The sequence below is a fragment of the Toxorhynchites rutilus genome, chromosome 2 (assembly GCF_029784135.1).
Source record: "Toxorhynchites rutilus septentrionalis strain SRP chromosome 2, ASM2978413v1, whole genome shotgun sequence".
NCBI lineage: Eukaryota > Metazoa > Arthropoda > Insecta > Diptera > Culicidae > Toxorhynchites > Toxorhynchites rutilus.
The window spans coordinates 64,141,012-64,162,673 of record NC_073745.1 but is presented as its reverse complement, the minus strand read 5'-3'; the positions used below and the strand labels follow the sequence as shown (position 1 = coordinate 64,162,673).

The window sequence follows — 21,662 nt, the reverse complement described above, 5'->3', positions numbered from 1 at the left end:
AAAATCACAAAACCAAATGTATTTGGTCACAGTGTTACATGGATAGAAAACATTAAAATAAACTCTTTCACATGAATGTATTTTTAAATTCCCAGAGGAACTGGCAGATTATTTTCCGGATCTTTCTCGATGCTGAATGGTATCCAAACGGAAAGAATTCCGTGCGTGTATGTGTGTGTGTGTAGCGGCTGCTTCGATGGTCACCTTCTCTTCTCCTGAAGGATCGGCTTCTCTGTGCTCCCTCACAGTTTCAAACAAACTGCTTGCGTTTCAGGGCAGATCTCGATCCTTCGCCTTCCAGCACCCTCAGCAACGATGTTGTCTTGTCGATGTCCTCACGAAAAATGAATGCATCTCACCACCAGAATATCGCTTAAGTATGCTTTTTGTGTGTGATTGAATCGAGAGAAGGTGTGGTTTACGATGGCAATTTGGAAGGCAAACTAGAGGAGAATTAAATATCTGAGCTCGGAACTTTCGGCGACTGAGCAATATTCGATTGCGGGCGCATACAATATTGGATACGGAAATATCCTACTGATGGGGAAGAATAATCTTCAGAAGCTATTCTGTTAATTGCGATTGATTGAAAAATCGCAAAACCAAATGTATTTGGTCACAGTGTTACATGGATAGAAAACATTAAAACAAACTCTTTCACATGTAATTTTAAATTCCCAGAGGAACTGGCAGATTATTTTCAGTAACGATTAGATATTTCCACATTTTCCTCGATACTGGAAGCCCACCAGTGATTAATGCTGACTCGATAACCATCTGTTAACAGCACTTGATTGAAACATATTTGGTCACAGTGTTACATGGATAGAAAACATCCAAATAAACTCTTTCACATGAATGTATTTTTAAATTCCCAGAGGAATTGGCAGATTATTTTCAGTAACAATTAGATATTTCCACATTTTCCTCGATACTGGAAGTCCACCAGTGGTTAATGCTAACTCGATAACCATCTGTTAATAGCACTTGATTGAAACATATTTGGTCACAGTGTTACATGGATAGAAAACATTCAAATAAACTCTTTCACATGAATGTATTTTTAAATTCCCAGAGGAACTGGCAGATTATTTTCCAGATCTTTCTCGATGTTGAATGGCATCCAAACGGAAAGAATTCCACGCGTGTATGTGTGTGTGTGTGTGTGTGTGTGTGTGTAGCGGCTGCTTCGAGATCTTCCCGGGGAACCCTTTGTGGCATCACTCTCCTCCTGATGGATTTCCTTCTGGCCTAAGGTGCACAAACAGGCTTTTGGTGACACCGTTCATTCGCGCTTTCATGATAAACGAAGAGCTTCACCCCAACAGCGACAACATGCTCCAATCGCTGTTCAATTAGAACTGAGTGGATTTCCGAGCGGCGCTCGCTTATATACCGATTGGTGATTTCAATAGCCTGTTTTGAAAGCAATTTTAAGACTATTGAAACAAGTTTTTGGATCAGAAAGTAACAAGTATAGAACGCGTAGACATTTTATCTTTCGAATGAAGTGTTTATCATACCATTTCGTTCAGTTGTTTAGGAGCTATTAAAGCTCAAAATCTCGGTCTCCGGCGTAACGCTTTCGTTTTCGAAACTTTGATTTTACACCCCGGTATAGAAATGAAAGACGTAATCCTACGTCAAAAAAATCACATGCGCTGAAATGTTATCAAAGTCTTTTCACAATAAGTCGAATTACTACAAGATGAACAAATGTCATTTCTGGCATCCATAGTTCCAGATTATTGCACCAAATTTAGTTTACTATAATAAGTTGAATTTGGAAACATGGCACCTGGTGGATTGTAGAGTAAACGAGGTTCGAGGACACGAACCACTTGAACTATATCATAACTGTTTCGTTTTCCTGTAGAGTCATTCGGCTAGGGATACCAGGCGTTTTTATTTTCGAAAACGAGAATAGAGATAAAAATTTTCGAACTGTTTGCTTTTTTCCCTAGATATTTGTTATCGAACAAGAAAAAAGTAGGGGTGTTGTGTGTAGAACACGAACGTTTTTTTGATGTAGAACTTCGCAATTATTAAATTAATCTACTTGTTGAAATTGCATTGAAATTTTAAAACAATTCATAAGTAGAAGGATTTAGTGATGTGGAATAAGCCGTGGTTTTGTAGAATCAGCTGAAGATGTTTAAGTCAAGATTCATTCATTCCCTCACGAAAATAATAATAATATATTAATGAGCAAGCATCTGAAGCAATTTTTTTATTCTTGGCGTTATAGATGTAACAGTTATCGTGCTGGTCCTTTTCCTGTTGACACTTTCCAGCTGTTCTAGTTCTTCACATCCAACCTCTTTTTGGAGTTTCTTCTTCCTGTTTGCTGTCTCCGCTTCTGGCAGCTCCCATCCAGTGCTCTCCACCGTTCTTCACACGTTCCATCGTATTCGTTCCACGTGATCTAGGATGTTCTTCGCTGCGACTCAATGACATACTCTATATATCTAGCATAGAACTCGCTTTAGCGGATAATGTTATCGCTGATGGAACAAACTTTTCGTGTATCGTGCAGTAAAGTTCTGTTCGCCTACAGAAAAGGAACAATTTGATGCAGCGAAACTGTAAGTTCGATAACAAAATATGAAATTAATTGCATGTCAATTTTTGCATGTTGTGTGGGGTCAATGGCTTAATGACAATTGTACGATTCGGACTTCAAATAAAAATATGATGGACTTCCCAACTGATGCAATATACTTTATTGACTCTACCAGTCAAACCGTTTTACGCTTTCCTTCTCCGGCTGCGCTCTTCCTTTTTTCTGACTGCTCCCGATCCGGATCCTCGACGACTCATTGCTACCAACTTCAGTTTCTGGAATGACAGTAGATATAATCGATATAAATGATGTTAAGGTATATATTCTATCATGGACCCTACAACAAAAGTTTAACACGTTTCTTTGGAGTGAATTGATCACACAGTTTCAAAGCTTCTCTTTGGTCTAATTGATTCCAGATGCCGCTGAATTACAAAAAAGGATGAACAGACAACGTTGGAAGAGGAAGGAGCTTGAAAGAGCGACGCAGGCCATCCAGGACGGATTTTCTTTGACCAAGCATCGAAAGTGTTTGAAAATACTCGAGCAACAGTGAAAAGATCCATGCAGAATTCAAAATGGTTTCAATGCATTTTTTTCTGGCCTGGAATCTGGCCAAGACACCTGGTATCGATCCCAGAACAATGTTACTGATTGTAATATTATCGTGAATTACTTTACATAATCATAACTTTGTTTTTTTTTCGATGAAACACACACATGACCAAATCACCCCACAGACGGTCCAATCACCCCGCATTAAATTTTTATGCTCAAAAATCATCACTTTTCTTTTATTACATATTTTGTACTTTGAAGCTTGATATAATGATTAGACATTATTGATTGAGAGAAAACAAGTGTAGCTCAGTGTTCAATGTGACATTTTTTATTTAGATCCTTTAGATCGCAAACTGTGTAATGCATAATAATCTTACATCGAACTAATAATATAAGTATTTGTTTTGTTTGTAACGCCTCCTTTATCTATCAAAGTCAAAGATTTTGTATGGATATTACAATTTTTCCACTGTTAATATGTGAATTCCATGACATAACCCAATATCATTGTATTGGCTTCCTTTGCCGAGCCAATGCAAGGTTGTATTCAATTGTTGGTGTGGCTTGAGTGTACCTCCACAATTTGAAAGTTCGCTGTAAGGACTCGAAAATTTTGTTCTACCTTCGCAGGAGTCATCTAAAACGCTGCGAAAAAATAAGTGATTTTTTGACGTAGGATAACGTCTTTCGTTTCTATACCGGGGTATAAAATCAAAGTTTTGAAAACGAAAGTGTTACGCCGGAGACCGAGATTTTGAGCGTTAATAGCTCCTAAACAACTGAACGAAATGGTATGATAAACACTTCATTCGAAAGATAAATGTCTACGCGTGTTGTATACTTGTTACTTTTTGATCCAGAAACTTGTTTCAATAGCCTTAAAATTGCTTTCAAAACATGCTGTTGAAATCATCAATCAGTATATAAGAGTGCGCCGCTCGGAAATCCACTCAGTTATAATTTAACAGCGATTGGAGCATGTTGTCGCTGTTGTGATGAAGCTAACTTCGTTCATCATGAAAGCGCTGATGAACGGTGTCACCAAGAGCCTGGAGAGTGATGCCACTGAAAAGGCGACCAAGAGAATATCAGCATCGAAAAACGGTTCCGCTTGGGACATCGGAGCAGCCGCCACACACACACATACACGCGCGGAACTCTTTTCGTTTGGTTGCCATCCAGCATCGAGAAGATTCGTTGCTGAAAAATAATCTGTCAATTCCCCTTGGAATTGAAAATTACATTCTAGCGAAAGAGTTTATTTTAATGTTTCCTATCCATATAATACTGCGACCTAATACATTTCGTTTTTCAATCAAGTGCGATAACGTAAAACCACGTCTTTCGGCAATTTATTAGAGGTGCAATGAATCTTGAGAAGGAATTCCCGCTCTACGCGCACTGGCAAACGATGTTTACTCAACAATTTCTCAAACGAGAAATGGGTGTTGTGAGAAAGGATGAGCGAACGCAAAAATTATGTAGACTGATTTGACAGATATTTTGTCTATCAGGAATGGAATACAAATCATATCACAATAGGGGCAATGTATTATGTATTATACAACTTTTGTGTGATTGCCTCTTTTGCTGAACGTAACGCTCTCGGTTTTCGAAGTCCCCCAAATATTAATTTATTCATTCATTCAGAATTGATTCAGATGCAACTAAAAACAAATGATCACTAAATCCACGATAGTCCTAAGTCACCCGGTTATACCAGAGATATAACCCACTGTTTTTTCTTTTTTCGTTACTGGATTCATCTAGAGCAGCGGTACTCAACCTTTTTTTTTCATGAGGGCCACAAACACGTGTTAGTAATGGGGTCACGGGCCACAAGAAATAAATAAATAAAGAAGGGTGATATCCAAGACACGATCGCATTGTCAACATAGAACTACAAAATTATTGCCGGCGAGAACAAATATTGAAGAAATTTATTGATAAAACTCTTTGATCTCATTTTTGATAGCAATGACAGAGGCCGATAAATGAATGCTTTCGCTAAGTGAGGATTGCTCGCTGTTTAGAGCACTGAAACTGAAATATCTTCTTTCTCTCCTTGAGTATATAAGTAGTTTTTTCAGTATATCTTGGCAAAAACACAAATTCGAACGGAATCTTTTGTGTGGTGACGGTGGAGGCGAAAGCAATAGCATCGAATCAAATTTTCACCTTCAGTTTCCGACCGAAGAACACACAACTCTCAATGATGAAAAATATCTTACGTCACATTTAACCAGGAAACAACAATTGAAAACACGAAAATTTTATGATCATTTGAAAAAAATCACAAATAAGTCATTCACGATTTATCAGTCATCCAGCTAGCGACCGGACGGCAGCATTGCTTTTCAAATGGTTTTTTTTCAAGGTCGCGTTGTTTAGTTTGATTTTTCTAATTGGACTTTTTCAAGGCTTAAAGCGAATGAATTAAGAATCCAAACACATTCCGGAATTTACAGAAGCTCCCTTAAGTCACGAATAAATATGAAATAGATTTTTAGAATGCATAGAAATCTCTAAAATAACTCTGTAGTTGAAGGTTTTAGTGGCCCTGGAAGAAACTATGGGTTTGCATTGTTTTGTAGACGCAGCTGAAGATGGTTCCCCTCTATTTCCACGGTATGAAAACGACTTACGTCCGATTAAATATTTCTCTACTGCTCTGATTCGGCTCTACACCATGCTTGTTTCTTGCATATTCTGAAGATGGTGAAAAATATGGCTCAACACAGTAGCAAAATATAAATTCAAGTTGGCCAGGGCGAGCACAATATTTAGAGAACTTTCACTGATAGCCAACGACATGCATCGACAAATCTTGACTAAGATGAACTTTGAAGCAGGTACTCATATTTATAGATTCTGTGATTTCAATAGTTTGCTTTCGAAGTAGTTTTGAGCTATTGAAACAATTTTTGGGTCAATGAGAAGTAATCACTCATACACCTTTTATTTTTCGAATGAAATAATTGACATACCATTTTGTTCAACTGACAAAGAGGTATTAACGCTCAAAATTTTTCACCGCAAAGAAGACGCCCTCGCTTTAGAAATTTTAAACTTAGACCCCAGTACAGGTTCAAATATGATGCGACGCGCCAGACAGCATGCAAATCGACGCGGTGTTCAGACCGAACAAAATTGCACCATACTGTGCGATATCTATATTTCAGTCTTCCTTATGGCGGGTTTACATTAGGGAGATATATAACTATAGATGGATTTATTCACGTGAAAATAGGTGTAAACGGGTGAGAATAAATATGATACTCTTATTCGAGGTATATATAATATAACTTGAATAAATTCAGCATATGTAAACGCTTATGAATTTTTCACCGGTGAGAAATCACTAAAGTTGGTTGCAGTTCTACTTTAGGTGAATTAATTCACCGAAAATATGAATATATTCATTATAGAAGTTCACGCTAGTGTAAACGGTTGATACGATTTCTTCACATGAATATATCACTAGTCTAAAACCACCCTTAGAATCTCCTGTCTGATACTGCTGCTGTCTGATAGTTTGAACGAGATGTCTTGAATAATGATGATTATGGTGTTTTGAATTTTAGAGACTTTAAAATTCATCAGTTCATTTTTCTCTAGTCTTGAAAAAGACCAATTTGGAAAACTAAACACCCGGTCTTGAGAAAAATAATTTCGAAAGTCTTGCTGCCGTCTGGTCGCTAGCTAGATGACTGATGGTAAGTGAATACTGCAATTTGAAATGGCGAAAGGCTTGTGTGGGAAAGAGCCGCTATTTGCCGGCTTGATAACGTGTATTGTCAGTCGTTAAAAAAATCCCTAAAAACAACAATAACTGGTTGGGACCCAGGGACTTTTTAAATGACCCTCTTAAAAGCATAGTATTATGTTTGCTCCCGATTGTGAGAACATTTTTGAAAGAAAAATGTGGTTTTTTAGCAGCGTTCATTTCCCTCGATGCCTGATTCAGTGCAAGAGGTCAAGGATTTGACCACTGTAATACAGTGGAATTGCAGAAGCATCATCCCTAAACTAGATCAATTTAAATTTTTAATTCATAGTTCTAACTGTGATGTATTTTCCCTCTGTGAAACATGGCTTTCTTCAGCCGACGAACTGAATTTCCACGATTTCAACATTATTCGCCTCGATCGAAATGACTCGTTTGGTGGCGTACTATTGGGGATTAAAAAATGTCACTAGAGTCACTCTCCCATCGATGACAGGCATTGAAGTTGTCGCTTGCCAGACACAAATCAATGGCAAAGACCTCTGCATTGCCTCGATATATATTCCTCCAAGAACTATGGTTGGCCGCCATCAGTTTTTTGATATCATCGAGGCACTGCCGGAGCCGCGGCTAATCTTAGGTGACCTCAACTCCCATGGAACAGCATGGGGTTCACTCTACGATGACAACCGTGCCACTTTGATTTATGATCTGTGCGACAACTTCAAATTGACAGTTTTGAATACTGGGGAAGCAACTAGAATAGCCAACCCCCCTGCACGGGCAAGTATGCTAGACATATCACTTTGCTCTTCTTCGTTATCCCTGGATTGCACGTGGAAGGTAATCCAAGATCCCCACGGTAGTGACCACCTGCCAATAATTTTATCGATCGCCAATGAATCAGGTTCTCGTGAGTCAGTCGATATTGCGTATGACCTCACGAAAAATATTGACTGGAGAAAATTTGCAGAAATAATATCTGAAGCACTTGTTTCAATGCATGAACTTCCTCCACTCGAAGAGTATAACTTTATATCGAGTTTGATTTACGAAAGCGCACTTCAAGCTCAAAAGAAACGTGTTCCTGCTACCACTTTCCGACGTCGTCCTCCATCACTTTGGTGGGACAAGGAGTGTTCAAAGGTCTACCTTGAAAAATCATCCGCTTTCAAAAAATTCCGGAAAACTGGACTAGTGGAATGGTTTCGAATGTACCAAGCTCTAGAAGCCAAACTAAAAGGTCTGATTAAAGCAAAAAAGCGTGGATATTGGCGAAAGTTCGTCAATGGTTTGTCAAGGGAGACCGCTATGAGCACTCTTTGGAATACGGCTAGGAGAATGCGTGGCTGGAACCATACCAATGAAAGCGAGGAATACTCTGACCGTTGGATTTTCAAATTTGCAAGAGAGGTTTGTCCCGATTCCGTTCCTGCACAAAGCGTCGTACGCGACATTCCGCTCCAATGCGACTATGAGAATTTTTCGATGGTGGAATTCTCAATTGCCCTCCTCTTATGTAACAATTCAGCTCCGGGGTCGGACAAGATTAAATTCAACTTGTTGAAGAATCTTCCCGACTTGGCGAAACAGCGTTTGCTGAACTTGTTCAACAAGTTTCTGGAGCTGAATATTGTCCCACATGACTGGAGACAAGTGAGAGTGATAGCCATACGGAAACCCAACAAGCCGGCTTGCGATCACAACTCGTATAGGCCGATTGCAATGTTATCCTGTATTCGCAAATTGTTAGAGAAAATGATTCTACTTCGTTTGGACAAGTGGGTTGAAGCGAACAATTTGCTGTCAAATACGCAGTTTGGCTTCCGCCGAGGTAAAGGGACGACCGATTGTCTCGCGCTGCTATCTTCTGAAATCCAAATCGCATTTGCTCGCAAAGAACAAATGGCTTCCGTTTTCCTCGATATCAAAGGGGCATTTGATTCAGTTTCCATGGAAATTCTCTCAGAGAAACTTCATAATCGTGGACTTTCACCAATTCTGAATAATTTCCTGTACAGTTTACTGTCAGAAAAGCACATGTTTTTCAATCATGGCAGCTTGAAATCTTCTCGATACAGTTTTATGGGCCTACCACAAGGCTCCTGCCTAAGCACCCTCTTGTACAGTTTTTACGTCAATGATATAGATGATTGTCTAACTAGAGACTGCACGTTGAGACAACTTGCAGACGATGGAGTTATTTCCATCACGGGTACTAATCCCGTCGTTCTGCAAAAGTCGTTGCAAGATACCCTGAACAATCTGTTCACGTGGGCCCTCAAGCTGGGTATCGAATTCTCTACGGAGAAAACTGAAATGGTCGTTTTTTCTAGGAAGCACGAACCCGCCCAATTCCAGCTTCACCTATCCGGCAAAACGATCCAACACTCTATGTTTTTCAAATACCTGGGTGTATATTTTGACTCTAAGTGTACCTGGGGGAGACACATTGCGTATTTGAAACAGAAATGCCAGCAAAGAATTAATTTTCTCCAAACAATTACCGGAACATGGTGGGGTGCCCATCCAGGAGACCTCATTCAGTTGTACAAAACAACGATATTGTCAGTGTTAGAATATGGCAGTTTTTGCTTCCGATCAGCTGCCAGGATTCATATTCTCAAGCTGGAGAGAATACAATATCGTTGCTTGCGTATAGCAATGGGGTGTTTGCATTCGACACATACGATGAGTCTCGAAGTTTTGGCAGGAGTACCCCCGCTTACTCTTCGGTTCACAGAATTATCCTACAGATTTCTCATCCGTTGCAAGATCATGAATCCATTGGTTATTGATAACTTCGAAAATCTACTCCAACTGACTACTCAGTCAAGTTTTATGTCTTTATACCATGAGTACCTTACCCACGACGTGCACCCTTCACCAGGCATCTCCAACCAAGTTTGCTTCCCATACTTTTGCAATTCCTCTGTCATTTTTTATCTGTCCATGCGACAAAAAATCCATGGAATCCCAGATCACCTCCGATTCTATTCCGCCGATATTTTCGGTTGAATATGGCAAAATTAGATCTGATAAAATGTTCTTTACTGAAGGTTCATTCATAAACGGGTCCACTGGCTTCGGCATCTTCAATGAAAATTCCAGTGCCTCTTTCAAACTCAAAGATCCTTGTTCCGTGTATGTCGCTGAACTGGGTGCGATATACTACGCACTGGGGATCATTGAAACATTGCCCATCGACCACTATTTTATTTTTTCAGACAGTCTCAGCTCAATAGAGGCAATCCGCTCAATGAAAGTTGATAAACGCTCATCTTATTTCCTAACAAGAATAAGACAACTATTGAGTGTTTTGGTCGAAAAATTATTCAAGATTACCTTAGCATGGGTTCCCTCTCATTGTTCGATTCCGGGGAATGAGAAAGCGGACTCGCTAGCTAAGGTGGGCGCTTCAGAAGGCACACTTTTTGAAAGGCAAATTGCCTATAATGAATTTTTTCACATTCCTCGTCAGGACACACTCGTTAGTTGGCAGCGCATGTGGAGTGGAGATGAGTTCGGTCGTTGGTTACACACGATTATCCCTAAGGTCTCGACGAGTGCATGGTTCAAGGGATTGAATGTAGGTCGTGATTTCATTCGCGTGATATCTCGGCTTATGTCCAATCACTACAACCTAAACGCGCATCTCTATCGCATTGGGCTCGCAGCAAACAATCTTTGTGATTGTGGCGATGGCTACCACGACATCGAGTATGTTGTCTGGTCGTGTATCCGGTTCCATGCTGCTCGCTCTCAGCTCTCTAGAGCAATGAGAGCACAAGGCAGACAATCGGATATCCCCGTCCGGGATATCTTAGGTAGCCGGGATCCTGATCTTCTGCTTCATCTATACCTGTTCCTCAGAAACGCCGATGTCAACGTTTAATGATGTTTCCTTCGTTGTGCCCCCGTTTCATATCCCTCCTATCCAAACGATAAACTTTTACTTAGTCGCGGCAATACATACACACACTCTTTACAGATACACAGGCCAAAGGTTGTGCAGTCCACTGATGATTCAACAAGAGCCAAAGGTTGTACCGCTCATGACAACTCTACACGAGCTGATGATTGCACCGGCTAGTGACCATTCTATCCTGGATTCCTCGAGTCGAGAAAGACGCACCACGCTAGATATGAGGTACAGACTAGGGGGGCGTTGCTGATCAAGGGTCAGCTGCATCCCAATAGGAAGTATCCCGAGTCGGGCACACGTACAGAGCATCGAAGACAGCAACATCCGAATTACGAAAACACTTGTAATACTAACCTCGAGCCAACCGCGAGTAATCGGTTACATATTACTAACATAGATAATAAGAAAAAATGTCAAAGTATTGAACTCCCGGCCCCGTGAGGCTAACGCCATATGAGCCTTGATAAAAATATATATTTTGGAAAAAAAAACAATAACTGGTTACATAAATTTACACCATTGATTACAAGATACATTTTCGACATTACACATTTTATACAATCATTACGTTATTATTTCACAAACAAAAGGTAAGTATTCTAAATCTTTCAGGTTCTATTGCACAATTTTAATTATAATTTCACTGACATAAAATCTCACGTTCTTTCTTTTCAGGTATGTTTGGTTCTTCAGGTAATTGCAACGAAACTACGCACGTTTAGTCTCCTGCTACAATTCCCAACCTATGCAGTCTAGTCCTATTTATGATTTCAACTATAAATGATACGCTTACGCATTAGAATATTTAAGGGGCAAATTTCAAGACTTCTACCTTCGTAATTCGTTCTCAATGCAATCAGCTCATTCAATGCATTTATCTTTTTAATCCTATCTAGAGATGGGCAAACCGTTCACGAACGGTACGAAAGAACTAGTTCGCCGAAAAGAGTGAATGAACGGTCGTTCTTTTTCAAAGAACGATAGTTCTCCCCACGAACTGATTGCGAGCGAACGGTTTGTGAACGAACTGATTCCGTAAGAACGGTTTGCGAGTGAACTATTGGAGAGAGAACTGTTTGTGAACGAACTGTTTGCGAGTGAACTGTATGGGAAAGAACTGATTGAGAGTGAACGAAGTGTTTGCGGGCAAATTGAACGAATTGAGCGATCGAACGAGTGCAGCTGAACTGATTTGCGCTGGACGGAATGGATAAATATAACGAGAACGCTTGTAAGGAAAATAAAATGATTTGTCATTCATGAGCAAAATGCATGTAACGCAGGGTTTATTTTGTTAATGTATTTTCAATTTTGGGTTAAAAATTAAATTAGATTTTCGTAGTTTTAAAAGCAAAACATCATATACATATCATATACTTTCTGATTATCAGAAAAAAATCTGGGGGAAGCTGGGGCGATTCATGGATTAGGTAAACATAAAATTTTATAGTGAGGGCATGTTGAGAAAAAAGTTTTTTCGTGGCTCTCAATTCATTGTTTGGCCTATTGCGTGTACGTGTTATCGTGATTGTTTGTATGATTGATTGTTAGTGAAAATCGCTGCTGATTTTTTTCCCTGAATGAACATTATGAAATATGATCTTACATGGAACCTGCGTGTTGTCCAAAAAAAGAATATGAAAAATTGCACATATTTTGTGCGCATCAAATTATTATATAACGCTCGTAAGTTGGCAGCGCATGTGGAGTGGAGATGAGTTCGGTCGTTGGTTACATACGATTATCCCTAAGGTCTCGACGAGGGCATGGTTCAAGGGATTGAATGTAGGTCGTGATTTCATTCGCGTGATATCTCGGCTTATGTCCAATCACTACAACCTAAACGCGCATCTCTGGGCTCTCGCATTGGGCTCGCAGCAAACAATCTTTGTGATTGTGGCGATGGCTACCACGACATCGAGCATGTTGTCTGGTCGTGTATCCGGTTCCATGCTGCTCGCTCTCAGCTCTCTAGAGCACTGAGAGCAAAAGGCAGACAATCGGAGATCTGCTTAATCTATACCTGTTCCTCAGAAACGCCGATGTCAACGTTTAATGATGTTTCCTTCGTTGTGTCCCCGTTTCATATCCCTCCTATCCGATCGATAAACTTTTACTTAGTCGCGGCAATACATACACACACTCTTTACAGACACACGGGCCAAAGGTTGTGCAGTCCACTGATCATTCAACAAGAGCCAAAGGTTGTACCGCTCATGACAACTCTACACGAGCTGATGATTGCGCCGGCTAGTGACCATTCTATCCTGGATTCCTCGAGTCGAGAAAGACGCACCACGCTAGATATGAGGTACAGACTAGGGGGGCGTTGCTGATTAATGGTCAGCTGCATCCCAATAGGAAGTATCCCGTGTCGGGCACACGTACAGAGCATTGGAGACAGCAACATCCCAATAACGAAAACACTTGTAATACTAACCTCGAGCCAACCGCGAGTAATCGGTTACATATTACTAGCATAGATAATAAGAAAAATTGTATTGAACTCCCGGCCCCGTGAGGCTAACGCCATATGAGCCTTTATAAAAATATATATTTTGGAAAAAAAAATAATTATTATATAGACTTTTGTCGAACGATAAACATATTTTCACATAAAGTTTGCGACTTTTAATGAAGCAGCTTATCTTTCCCCACTAACTTTCAAAAATATAAATCTCATACGTACACTATCCAATCCAACGATATCAATTAATAGCTGTCTATTGATGTTGAGTTCCAGCCAACATTCTATGTTGTTCTTAATATCACTCAACGAAAGAGCGAAAGAACGGTTCAAAAGAACTAATTCACTTAGATGAACGGTTAGTGAGTGAACCGTTCATCAAAGTGAACTGTTTTGCCCATCTCTAATCCTATCACTTCGACACACAAAATGTTTTTATTTACCTTTGTTTGTTTCTATATACCTATACTCATATATTATACTCATGACAGCTCGCGACGCCATGGTGTTAGATTGAGGTTCGACACAATCCGCAGAGATGTAACATCTTGTTTATACTCAATGAATAGAGTACGGCGGAGCTAAGATTGCAAAATTTTCTCTATCCGCATTGTCCGTAGAACGAATGCTGCATTCATATATATCGTCTGATTAGCAGTGATATTTAAATATTGTACCTCGCTGATACATATTCGGCCACGGGAACATAATAGCAAAATATGTATTCTTGGAATTTTCCTTCATTTAAATTATTTATGGGTTAGGGAGCTGTAGTGTATAACGTACCGAAAAATTTTAGAGAATTTCCGATTCGATTGAAATACAAACCAATCCGTTCCGAAATCCGTTCAGAGCTGAAATAACTTCTTACATATCTCTGGAACTCTGGAAACTCAGAAAAAAATTAGTGGTTCTATAGTTGTGAAGCGCAGTGTACTACTACAAACAATTAACTAGTGTGTGAATGTGTAATATGTTTATTACACACATTCTATTATTCTCATCTCATGTTTCCTAGATGGTTTATTAGGTTTTCGTTATTGTTACACATACAAAATGGTAATGGGCCAGGCAGGCTAACCTGAAGGGCCCGGTGGGCCACTGGTTGGGTATAGCTTGTATAGGAGCCATACCCAACCAATGGCCCACCGGGCACTTAGCGTTTGTCTAAAACGTCGAAACGGTACGTTTCCGTACCCGAAAAATTTTAACAAAAAATCGAACATTGAAAAAAAAACGGGTCCACTCGAAGTTGTAGAAAAAAGTACAAGTCGAAACTTTTGTTATATGTTTATGCAACATTGACTTTGAATATGTAATATGTAACAAAAATTGTAAATTTTCACTTCTTGTTTCATTATGCAACAGGAATCTACAAGTGACAGATACAAGACTAATATTATTGTGCAGCGCTGATTTTAGTATTGTTGAGCCCCTCGTTTTTATGAGTATGAACGTCAGTTTCAACACAACTTCCGTGTGTGGAATCTGAGTGTCTTTTCATATGTGTATGTTTCGGATGAACTGTAAAGCGAATGCTTTTCCCCTTTCCGATTTCACTGCTAGCTATAATTGAATGCCAGATGTAACTCGACGGCTCAATTTAGCCAAGACACGTCTCAGAAAATGTCTTAGACACTCGTGTGAGTTTTTTCTAAGAAATTCACGTTTCCTTAACCGGGAGAGTTTTTGGCGGATTTTCTTGGTATTTGAATTCGGAATCCGGCGAGCAACTCGATTTAAGCCAAGATGGATGAACTAAAGGTGTGACCGTGTCGTCAATAAGTGCGCGAGGGGAAACGGTATAAATATACAGAGGACTGAGGAAAGGGATTTGACTGCAAATAGAGATGTCTAAATTTTTCGTTTATTCATTAATCGTGGGGTCATTTTTAAATATTCGATTCATTCGAATAATTGTTTTTCAGTATTCGATTAACCGAGCGAATATTTATTTCTTGTAATCAAAAAGAACAGACATATTTATAATAAAAAACTATGGTGTCATAATTTTAAAAGTTACATTAAATATAATTTTGAAATAAACATGGTGCAGAATAACTGTTTTTGAATGAAATGGTATTTAAGTATATTTAGTTTAGTAAATTTATCATTTCATGATTTTTTGAGGACGATTGAAAAAAAAGCACACCATGAGAATGATGCACAATATAATTATTGTATCTACATAAATTTTTTTCTGTTCAAAAAAACCTGTACTTTGAATGTTGTTGAAATAGCTGATTTGTTTGAATATTTCTGCTTGGTCTTTATAGCTACTAGTTCAAAAGAGGTACATTTATAGAATCATTGACCACTAGTATGGTATATTTTCGTTGGTACTCTGAATTTGAATACTATTATTTTAGAACGGGAGCTGAGACCTCCTTCTTTAAGTCCGCATTCTACTCCTGCAGACCCTGAATTCTTCTTCCCAGTCTCCTCACTTGGAAGGGAGTGAAAATAAAATGCGACTAAACTAGTGAACGATCAAACAAGAAATATATATTTCGACAAACTACAGAGCATTAAATTATCATGGCATGCTTCTTGTAATCGTGTTGCTTCGTTGGCAATCTCAACACTCCTCCTCAATCACGATCTGTTGCAGGCCAATTAATGATCGTAGTCTCTCCAGCTTCACCCTTGGTAGCGGCTTTGTCAGGGCATCTGCTTCCATGGATTCGGTTGGACAATACCGAACGCACAGGACTCCAGATTTCTTCAGATCACGGACGAGGTTGAGCCTGGTGTCGATGTGTTTGGTACGCCGGGTATCACCTTCGTTCTGCAGCATGCTGATGCAACTCTAGTTGTCCTCGTGGATGAGAACAGGGTAGTGGACTTCTTCACCGAGGCCTCGCATGAGTTTGATGAGCCACAGCAGTTCCTTGGTTGCTTCTGCCAGAGCTACATACTCTGCCTCGGTCGATGACAGCGTAACGCATGACTGCTTCCGGGATGTCCAAGCGATCGGTCCACCTCCAAGTTTGAACAAAAATCCGGAATTCGATTTCCGGTCCGAGCGATCTCCTGCCCAATCTGCGTCAGCATAGCCTTCAAGGTTTCCCTCTCCTCCTAGCTTCAACCGCAAGTTGGCAGTACCCTTCAAGTACCGCAGGGCTCGCTTTGCTTCCGACCAGTCGGTTTCCGTCGGCTTGCTTACTCTGCGCCCGAGAATGGACGCGGTGATCGCCAAGTCTGGTCTGGTACAAACAGCAACATAGAGCAAAGCACCGACAAGGCTTTGGTACTTCTCACTGTTCGGCATTTTCTCCTCCTTTTGCGTGATGTTCGCTTGTTCCATACTAAATCGAGCCACGATCCGATTGATGTAGCCTTCTTGCGACAGCAGAAAATCTCCGTTCACGTTCCGTTCCACCTGGATCCCAAGGTAGTTTTTCACATTGCCAAGGCAGGAAATCTTGAATTTCTTCCCCAGGAAAGAGCAAACTCGCCTGTATTCGTCATCTCCAAATGATACGATTAGCAAATCGTCGACGTAGAGCAAAATAAACGAAAGCTCTCCGTCAACGTTCCTCACGAAAAGACAGTTGTCAGCTTCCGTTGGCTTGTATCCCAGCTGCATCAGGACTTCGGTGATGGTTCTGTTCCAAACCCGTCCGTCTTGCTTGAGTCCATACAAACTCCTCCTTAAGCTGCAAACTTCGCTTCGATTTCCGGTTTCGTATCCGGGGGGTTGCTGCATGAAGATTTCTTCGCTTATTTCTCCATACAGGTACGCCGTTTTGATGTCGATGTGCTTCACATCCATCATCCTCCGGGCAGCTACCGCCAGAAGTGCCCGAAATGTCGTGTGTTTGGCTACGGGCGCGTAGACGTCATCGTAGTCAGTTCCAAACTTCTGACTGAAGCCTTTCGCCACGAGACGCGCCTTGTACCTTGCTACGTTGCCATGCTCATCCAGCTTTTTCTTGAAAATCCAGCGGCAGCCCACTGGTTTCCGGTTGGAGGGCAACTGGACGATTTCCCAAGTTTTGTTCTCCTGCAGAGAAGCAAACTCCTCGTCCATTGCTTTCTTCCACTGCTCTCGCTCTGGACCACCCAGGGCTTCTGCGACGGTCCGTGGCTCAGCGGCTTGCTGAATGGCAATCTGGCCTGTTTCGCCATATCTTTGAGGTGGCACTCCCTTCGTCGTCCGGCTGGACGTTCTTGGAGCCACAGGTTCAATTGGTGCGTTGGGGGGACGTTCATCCTCGTCGTTGCCATCGGTGAGCGTGGCATCGCAATCGACGTATGGATCGATCGTCTCGTTTTGATCATCCTCTTCGTCGGAATCAGACTCCTCTTCAATCTCCGGTTGCTCACTATGAACGTCCCCTGCAACGATAGGAAAATTATTAGTCTTCGGGAAAGCATGTTCACCGATCGAGCATTCGATGATACTTCCATTTTCTGACGCTTCATCCTGACCGGTGTTGCCCATCGTCAGAAATCGTGCATCTCTGCGGTTCACAATGGTGCCAGTCATCAGGTCCAGGAATCGGTACGCCTTCTGTTGCGATGAATAGCCCACGAACGTCATCTTCACCGCCTTCGAATCAAACTTCGATCTGTTCTGTTTGGGAACCCACACAAATGCCTTGGTGCCAAAAATCTGCAAATGGCTCACATCCGTTTCTCGTCCCACCATGCCTCGTACGGTGTTACCTGGAGTGCCGTGGTAGGAAGCCGATTCTGGAGGTAGTTTGCAGTAGTCACGGCTTCGGCCCAGTATCGCAACGGGAGGTCCGCGTCCAACAGCATCCACTTCGCCATCTCATTCAGAGAACGATTTTTCCGTTCCGCAACACCATTTTGCTGCGGGGTGTACGGTGTGGTAAACTGTTGCCGGATGCCTTCCCGTCTGCAGAAGTCTTCCATTGCTCGATTCTTGAATTCACCGCCGTTGTCCGATCGGATGATCTTCGGCGGCCTGTCAAAGGTGGTCTTCATCTCCATCACGAAGTCCTTCAGCTTGTCCTCTGCATCGGATTTTTCACGTAGGAAATATACCGTCGTGTAGCGAGAATAGTTGTCAATCACGGTGAGATAGTAGCGACATCCACCTTGTGTGATATTTTTCATCGGCCCACACACGTCGACATGGACCAAATCCAACGGGTGCTTCGATTTCTTCTTGGCTTCTTTGGGAAACGGGAGTCGTGCAAATTTCCCCTCCAGACAGCACTCGCACTGAATCCGCAGTCCACAGTCCTCGATTTGCAGTCCTGTCGCTAGGCTCTTCCTCTTCAAATCCTGCAAGGCCTCGTTGTCACGATGACCCATCCTTCTGTGCCACGTGTGCTGACAGTTGGCGGTGTGGCGTTTTTCTTCCACCTTCGTCGCTCTGTGGGCGTTCTTCAAGACGTACAACCCACCAGAAACGACCGCGTTTGCTGCAACCCTTTCATCCTTCAGAATGGTGCAGCCCTTGGCATCGAAGATGACGGTTCCTTTCTTCTCGACCAACTTTCGCACCGAAATCAAATTCGACTCGAGATTCGGTACGTACAACGTATCTGTAAGATTAACTGTCAGATTTTTACCTTCAAGATCGCAGCAACCGATGCGACAAGTTCCTTTGCCCCTCGCAACCGTCGTCTTGCCGTCAGCGAGCACCACGTGTTCGGTCACATTTTCATCCAGGTCCACGAAAAAATCCCTCTCGGCGCACATGTGCGATGTCGCCCCGGAATCGACGACCCAGGCTGCTGCTTCAACTGCTCCTCTGGCCATGAAGGTGGCTTCGCTCCTATCTTCACGAACCGCCTTTGCCCTGGACGAAGTTTTGCGGGTTTTCCGGTTCTCCTGGTCGTTCCGGTTCTCCTCTTCTCGGTCACTGGCCAACTTCCGACACTCCCGCTGTTTGTGCCCCGGTTTTTGGCAGTAGTGGCAAGTAAGTGGCTTCTTACCAGAACCTGCCCGCAAACCGGTCTCGTTGCCATAGCTACCGATTTTCGTTACCTCGTCGATGAGTTTCCTTTTCACCAATTCCAAAGTGAGCTCGTCGTCCGCCCTGCTCTCGAGGGCCGTCGTCAGCGTGTTGAAAGATTTCGGGAGGCTACTCAACACAATCGCCACCTGCAGCTTTTCGTCCAGTTTCAGGTCCGCCAAGGAGAGACGCTCGAAGATTTATTCCATTCCGACGACGTGCTTCTCCATGTCCTCGCCCTCACTGTACCGTTTCGTAATCAGGTTTCGCAATAAGGACACTTTGGAAGTCAGGGTTGGCTTCTCAAAATGGTCCCCAAGCTTTTTCCAGGCTTCACGAGCGGTCATTGTCTGCTTGATGAGGCCATGCTGGTTGCTCTCCATCAAGAGCCCGATCGTGGCTCGTGCTCGCTGGTCCCCGTAGTTCCAATCTTCCAACTCAGCAATGTTTCCCGGATCCGCCGTCGTCGCAGCTTGATCGGCAGGTCTCGCTTGGGTGACGAACTTCCACAAATTCTCCCGGATCAGCAGCAGCTCGGTGCTGAACTTCCAGCTGCTGTAATTTTCTCCATTTAGCTTCGGAAACTGGATCTTCTCCATTTCGGCTTCGCTTCAGGAAAAAATTTTCACGGATGTTGATTATCGTTGCTAGGCACCTAGTTCTGGGCCCATAACCACTTGGAAGGGAGTGAAAATAAAATGCGACTAAACTAGTGAACGATCAAACAAGAAAGATATATTTCGACAAACTACAGAGCATTAAATTATCATGGCATGCTTCTTGTAATCGTGTTGCTTCGTTGGCAATCTCAACATCCTCCACCACCAGGGAATCATTTTGGAATATATATATATGAGCTAAACAATATCGATGATAAAACTAGTCGCAGGAAGTTGCTAGAAATCCTTTTATATTTTTGGTGCAATTGGTGCGTTGGGGGGACGTTCATCCTCGTCGTTGCCATCGGTGAGCGTGGCATCGCAATCGACGTATGGATCGATCGTCTCGTTTTGATCATCCTCTTCGTCGGAATCAGACTCCTCTTCAATCTCCGGTTGCTCACTATGAACGTCCCCTGCAACGATAGGAAAATTATTAGTCTTCGGGAAAGCATGTTCACCGATCGAGCATTCGATGATACTTCCATTTTCTGACGCTTCATCCTGACCGGTGTTGCCCATCGTCAGAAATCGTGCATCTCTGCGGTTCACAATGGTGCCAGTCATCAGGTCCAGGAATCGGTACGCCTTCTGTTGCGATGAATAGCCCACGAACGTCATCTTCACCGCCTTCGAATCAAACTTCGATCTGTTCTGTTTGGGAACCCACACAAATGCCTTGGTGCCAAAAATCTGCAAATGGCTCACATCCGTTTCTCGTCCCACCATGCCTCGTACGGTGTTACCTGGAGTGCCGTGGTAGGAAGCCGATTCTGGAGGTAGTTTGCAGTATTCACGGCTTCGGCCCAGTATCGCAACGGGAGGTCCGCGTCCAACAGCATCCACTTCGCCATCTCATTCAGAGAACGATTTTTCCGTTCCGCAACACCATTTTGCTGCGGGGTGTACGGTGTGGTAAACTGTTGCCGGATGCCTTCCCGTCTGCAGAAGTCTTCCATTGCTCGATTCTTGAATTCACCGCCGTTGTCCGATCGGATGATCTTCGGCGGCCTGTCAAAGGTGGTCTTCATCTCCATCACGAAGTCCTTCAGCTTGTCCTCTGCATCGGATTTTTCACGTAGGAAATATACCGTCGTGTAGCGAGAATAGTTGTCAATCACGGTGAGATAGTAGCGACATCCACCTTGTGTGATATTTTTCATCGGCCCACACACGTCGACATGGACCAAATCCAACGGGTGCTTCGATTTCTTCTTGGCTTCTTTGGGAAACGGGAGTCGTGCAAATTTCCCCTCCAGACAGCACTCGCACTGAATCCGCAGTCCACAGTCCTCGATTTGCAGTCCTGTCGCTAGGCTCTTCCTCTTCAAATCCTGCAAGGCCTCGTTGTCACGATGACCCATCCTTCTGTGCCACGTGTGCTGACAGTTGGCGGTGTGGCGTTTTTCTTCCACCTTCGTCGCTCTGTGGGCGTTCTTTAAGACGTACAACCCACCAGAAACGACCGCGTTTGCTGCAACCCTTTCATCCTTCAGAATGGTGCAGCCCTTGGCATCGAAGATGACGGTTCCTTTCTTCTCGACCAACTTTCGCACCGAAATCAAATTCGACTCGAGATTCGGTACGTACAACGTATCTGTAAGATTAACTGTCAGATTTTTACCTTCAAGATCGCAGCAACCGATGCGACAAGTTCCTTTGCCCCTCGCAACCGTCGTCTTGCCGTCAGCGAGCACCACGTGTTCGGTCACATTTTCATCCAGGTCCACGAAAAAATCCCTCTCGGCGCACATGTGCGATGTCGCCCCGGAATCGACGACCCAGGCTGCTGCTTCAACTGCTCCTCTGGCCATGAAGGTGGCTT

The 21,662-nt window shown here is 42.5% G+C and overlaps 1 protein-coding gene across 1 annotated transcript; it reads right to left on the bottom strand.

Moving 5' to 3' along the window:
* Window positions 1–20,086: 20,086 nt before the first annotated feature.
* LOC129765796 (uncharacterized) lies at window positions 20,087–20,458 on the bottom strand. The gene has a single exon (XM_055766226.1). It carries the CDS (start codon window positions 20,456–20,458, stop codon window positions 20,087–20,089), a length of 372 nt encoding a protein of 123 aa, XP_055622201.1.
* Between the last annotated feature and the right edge of the window lie 1,204 nt (window positions 20,459–21,662).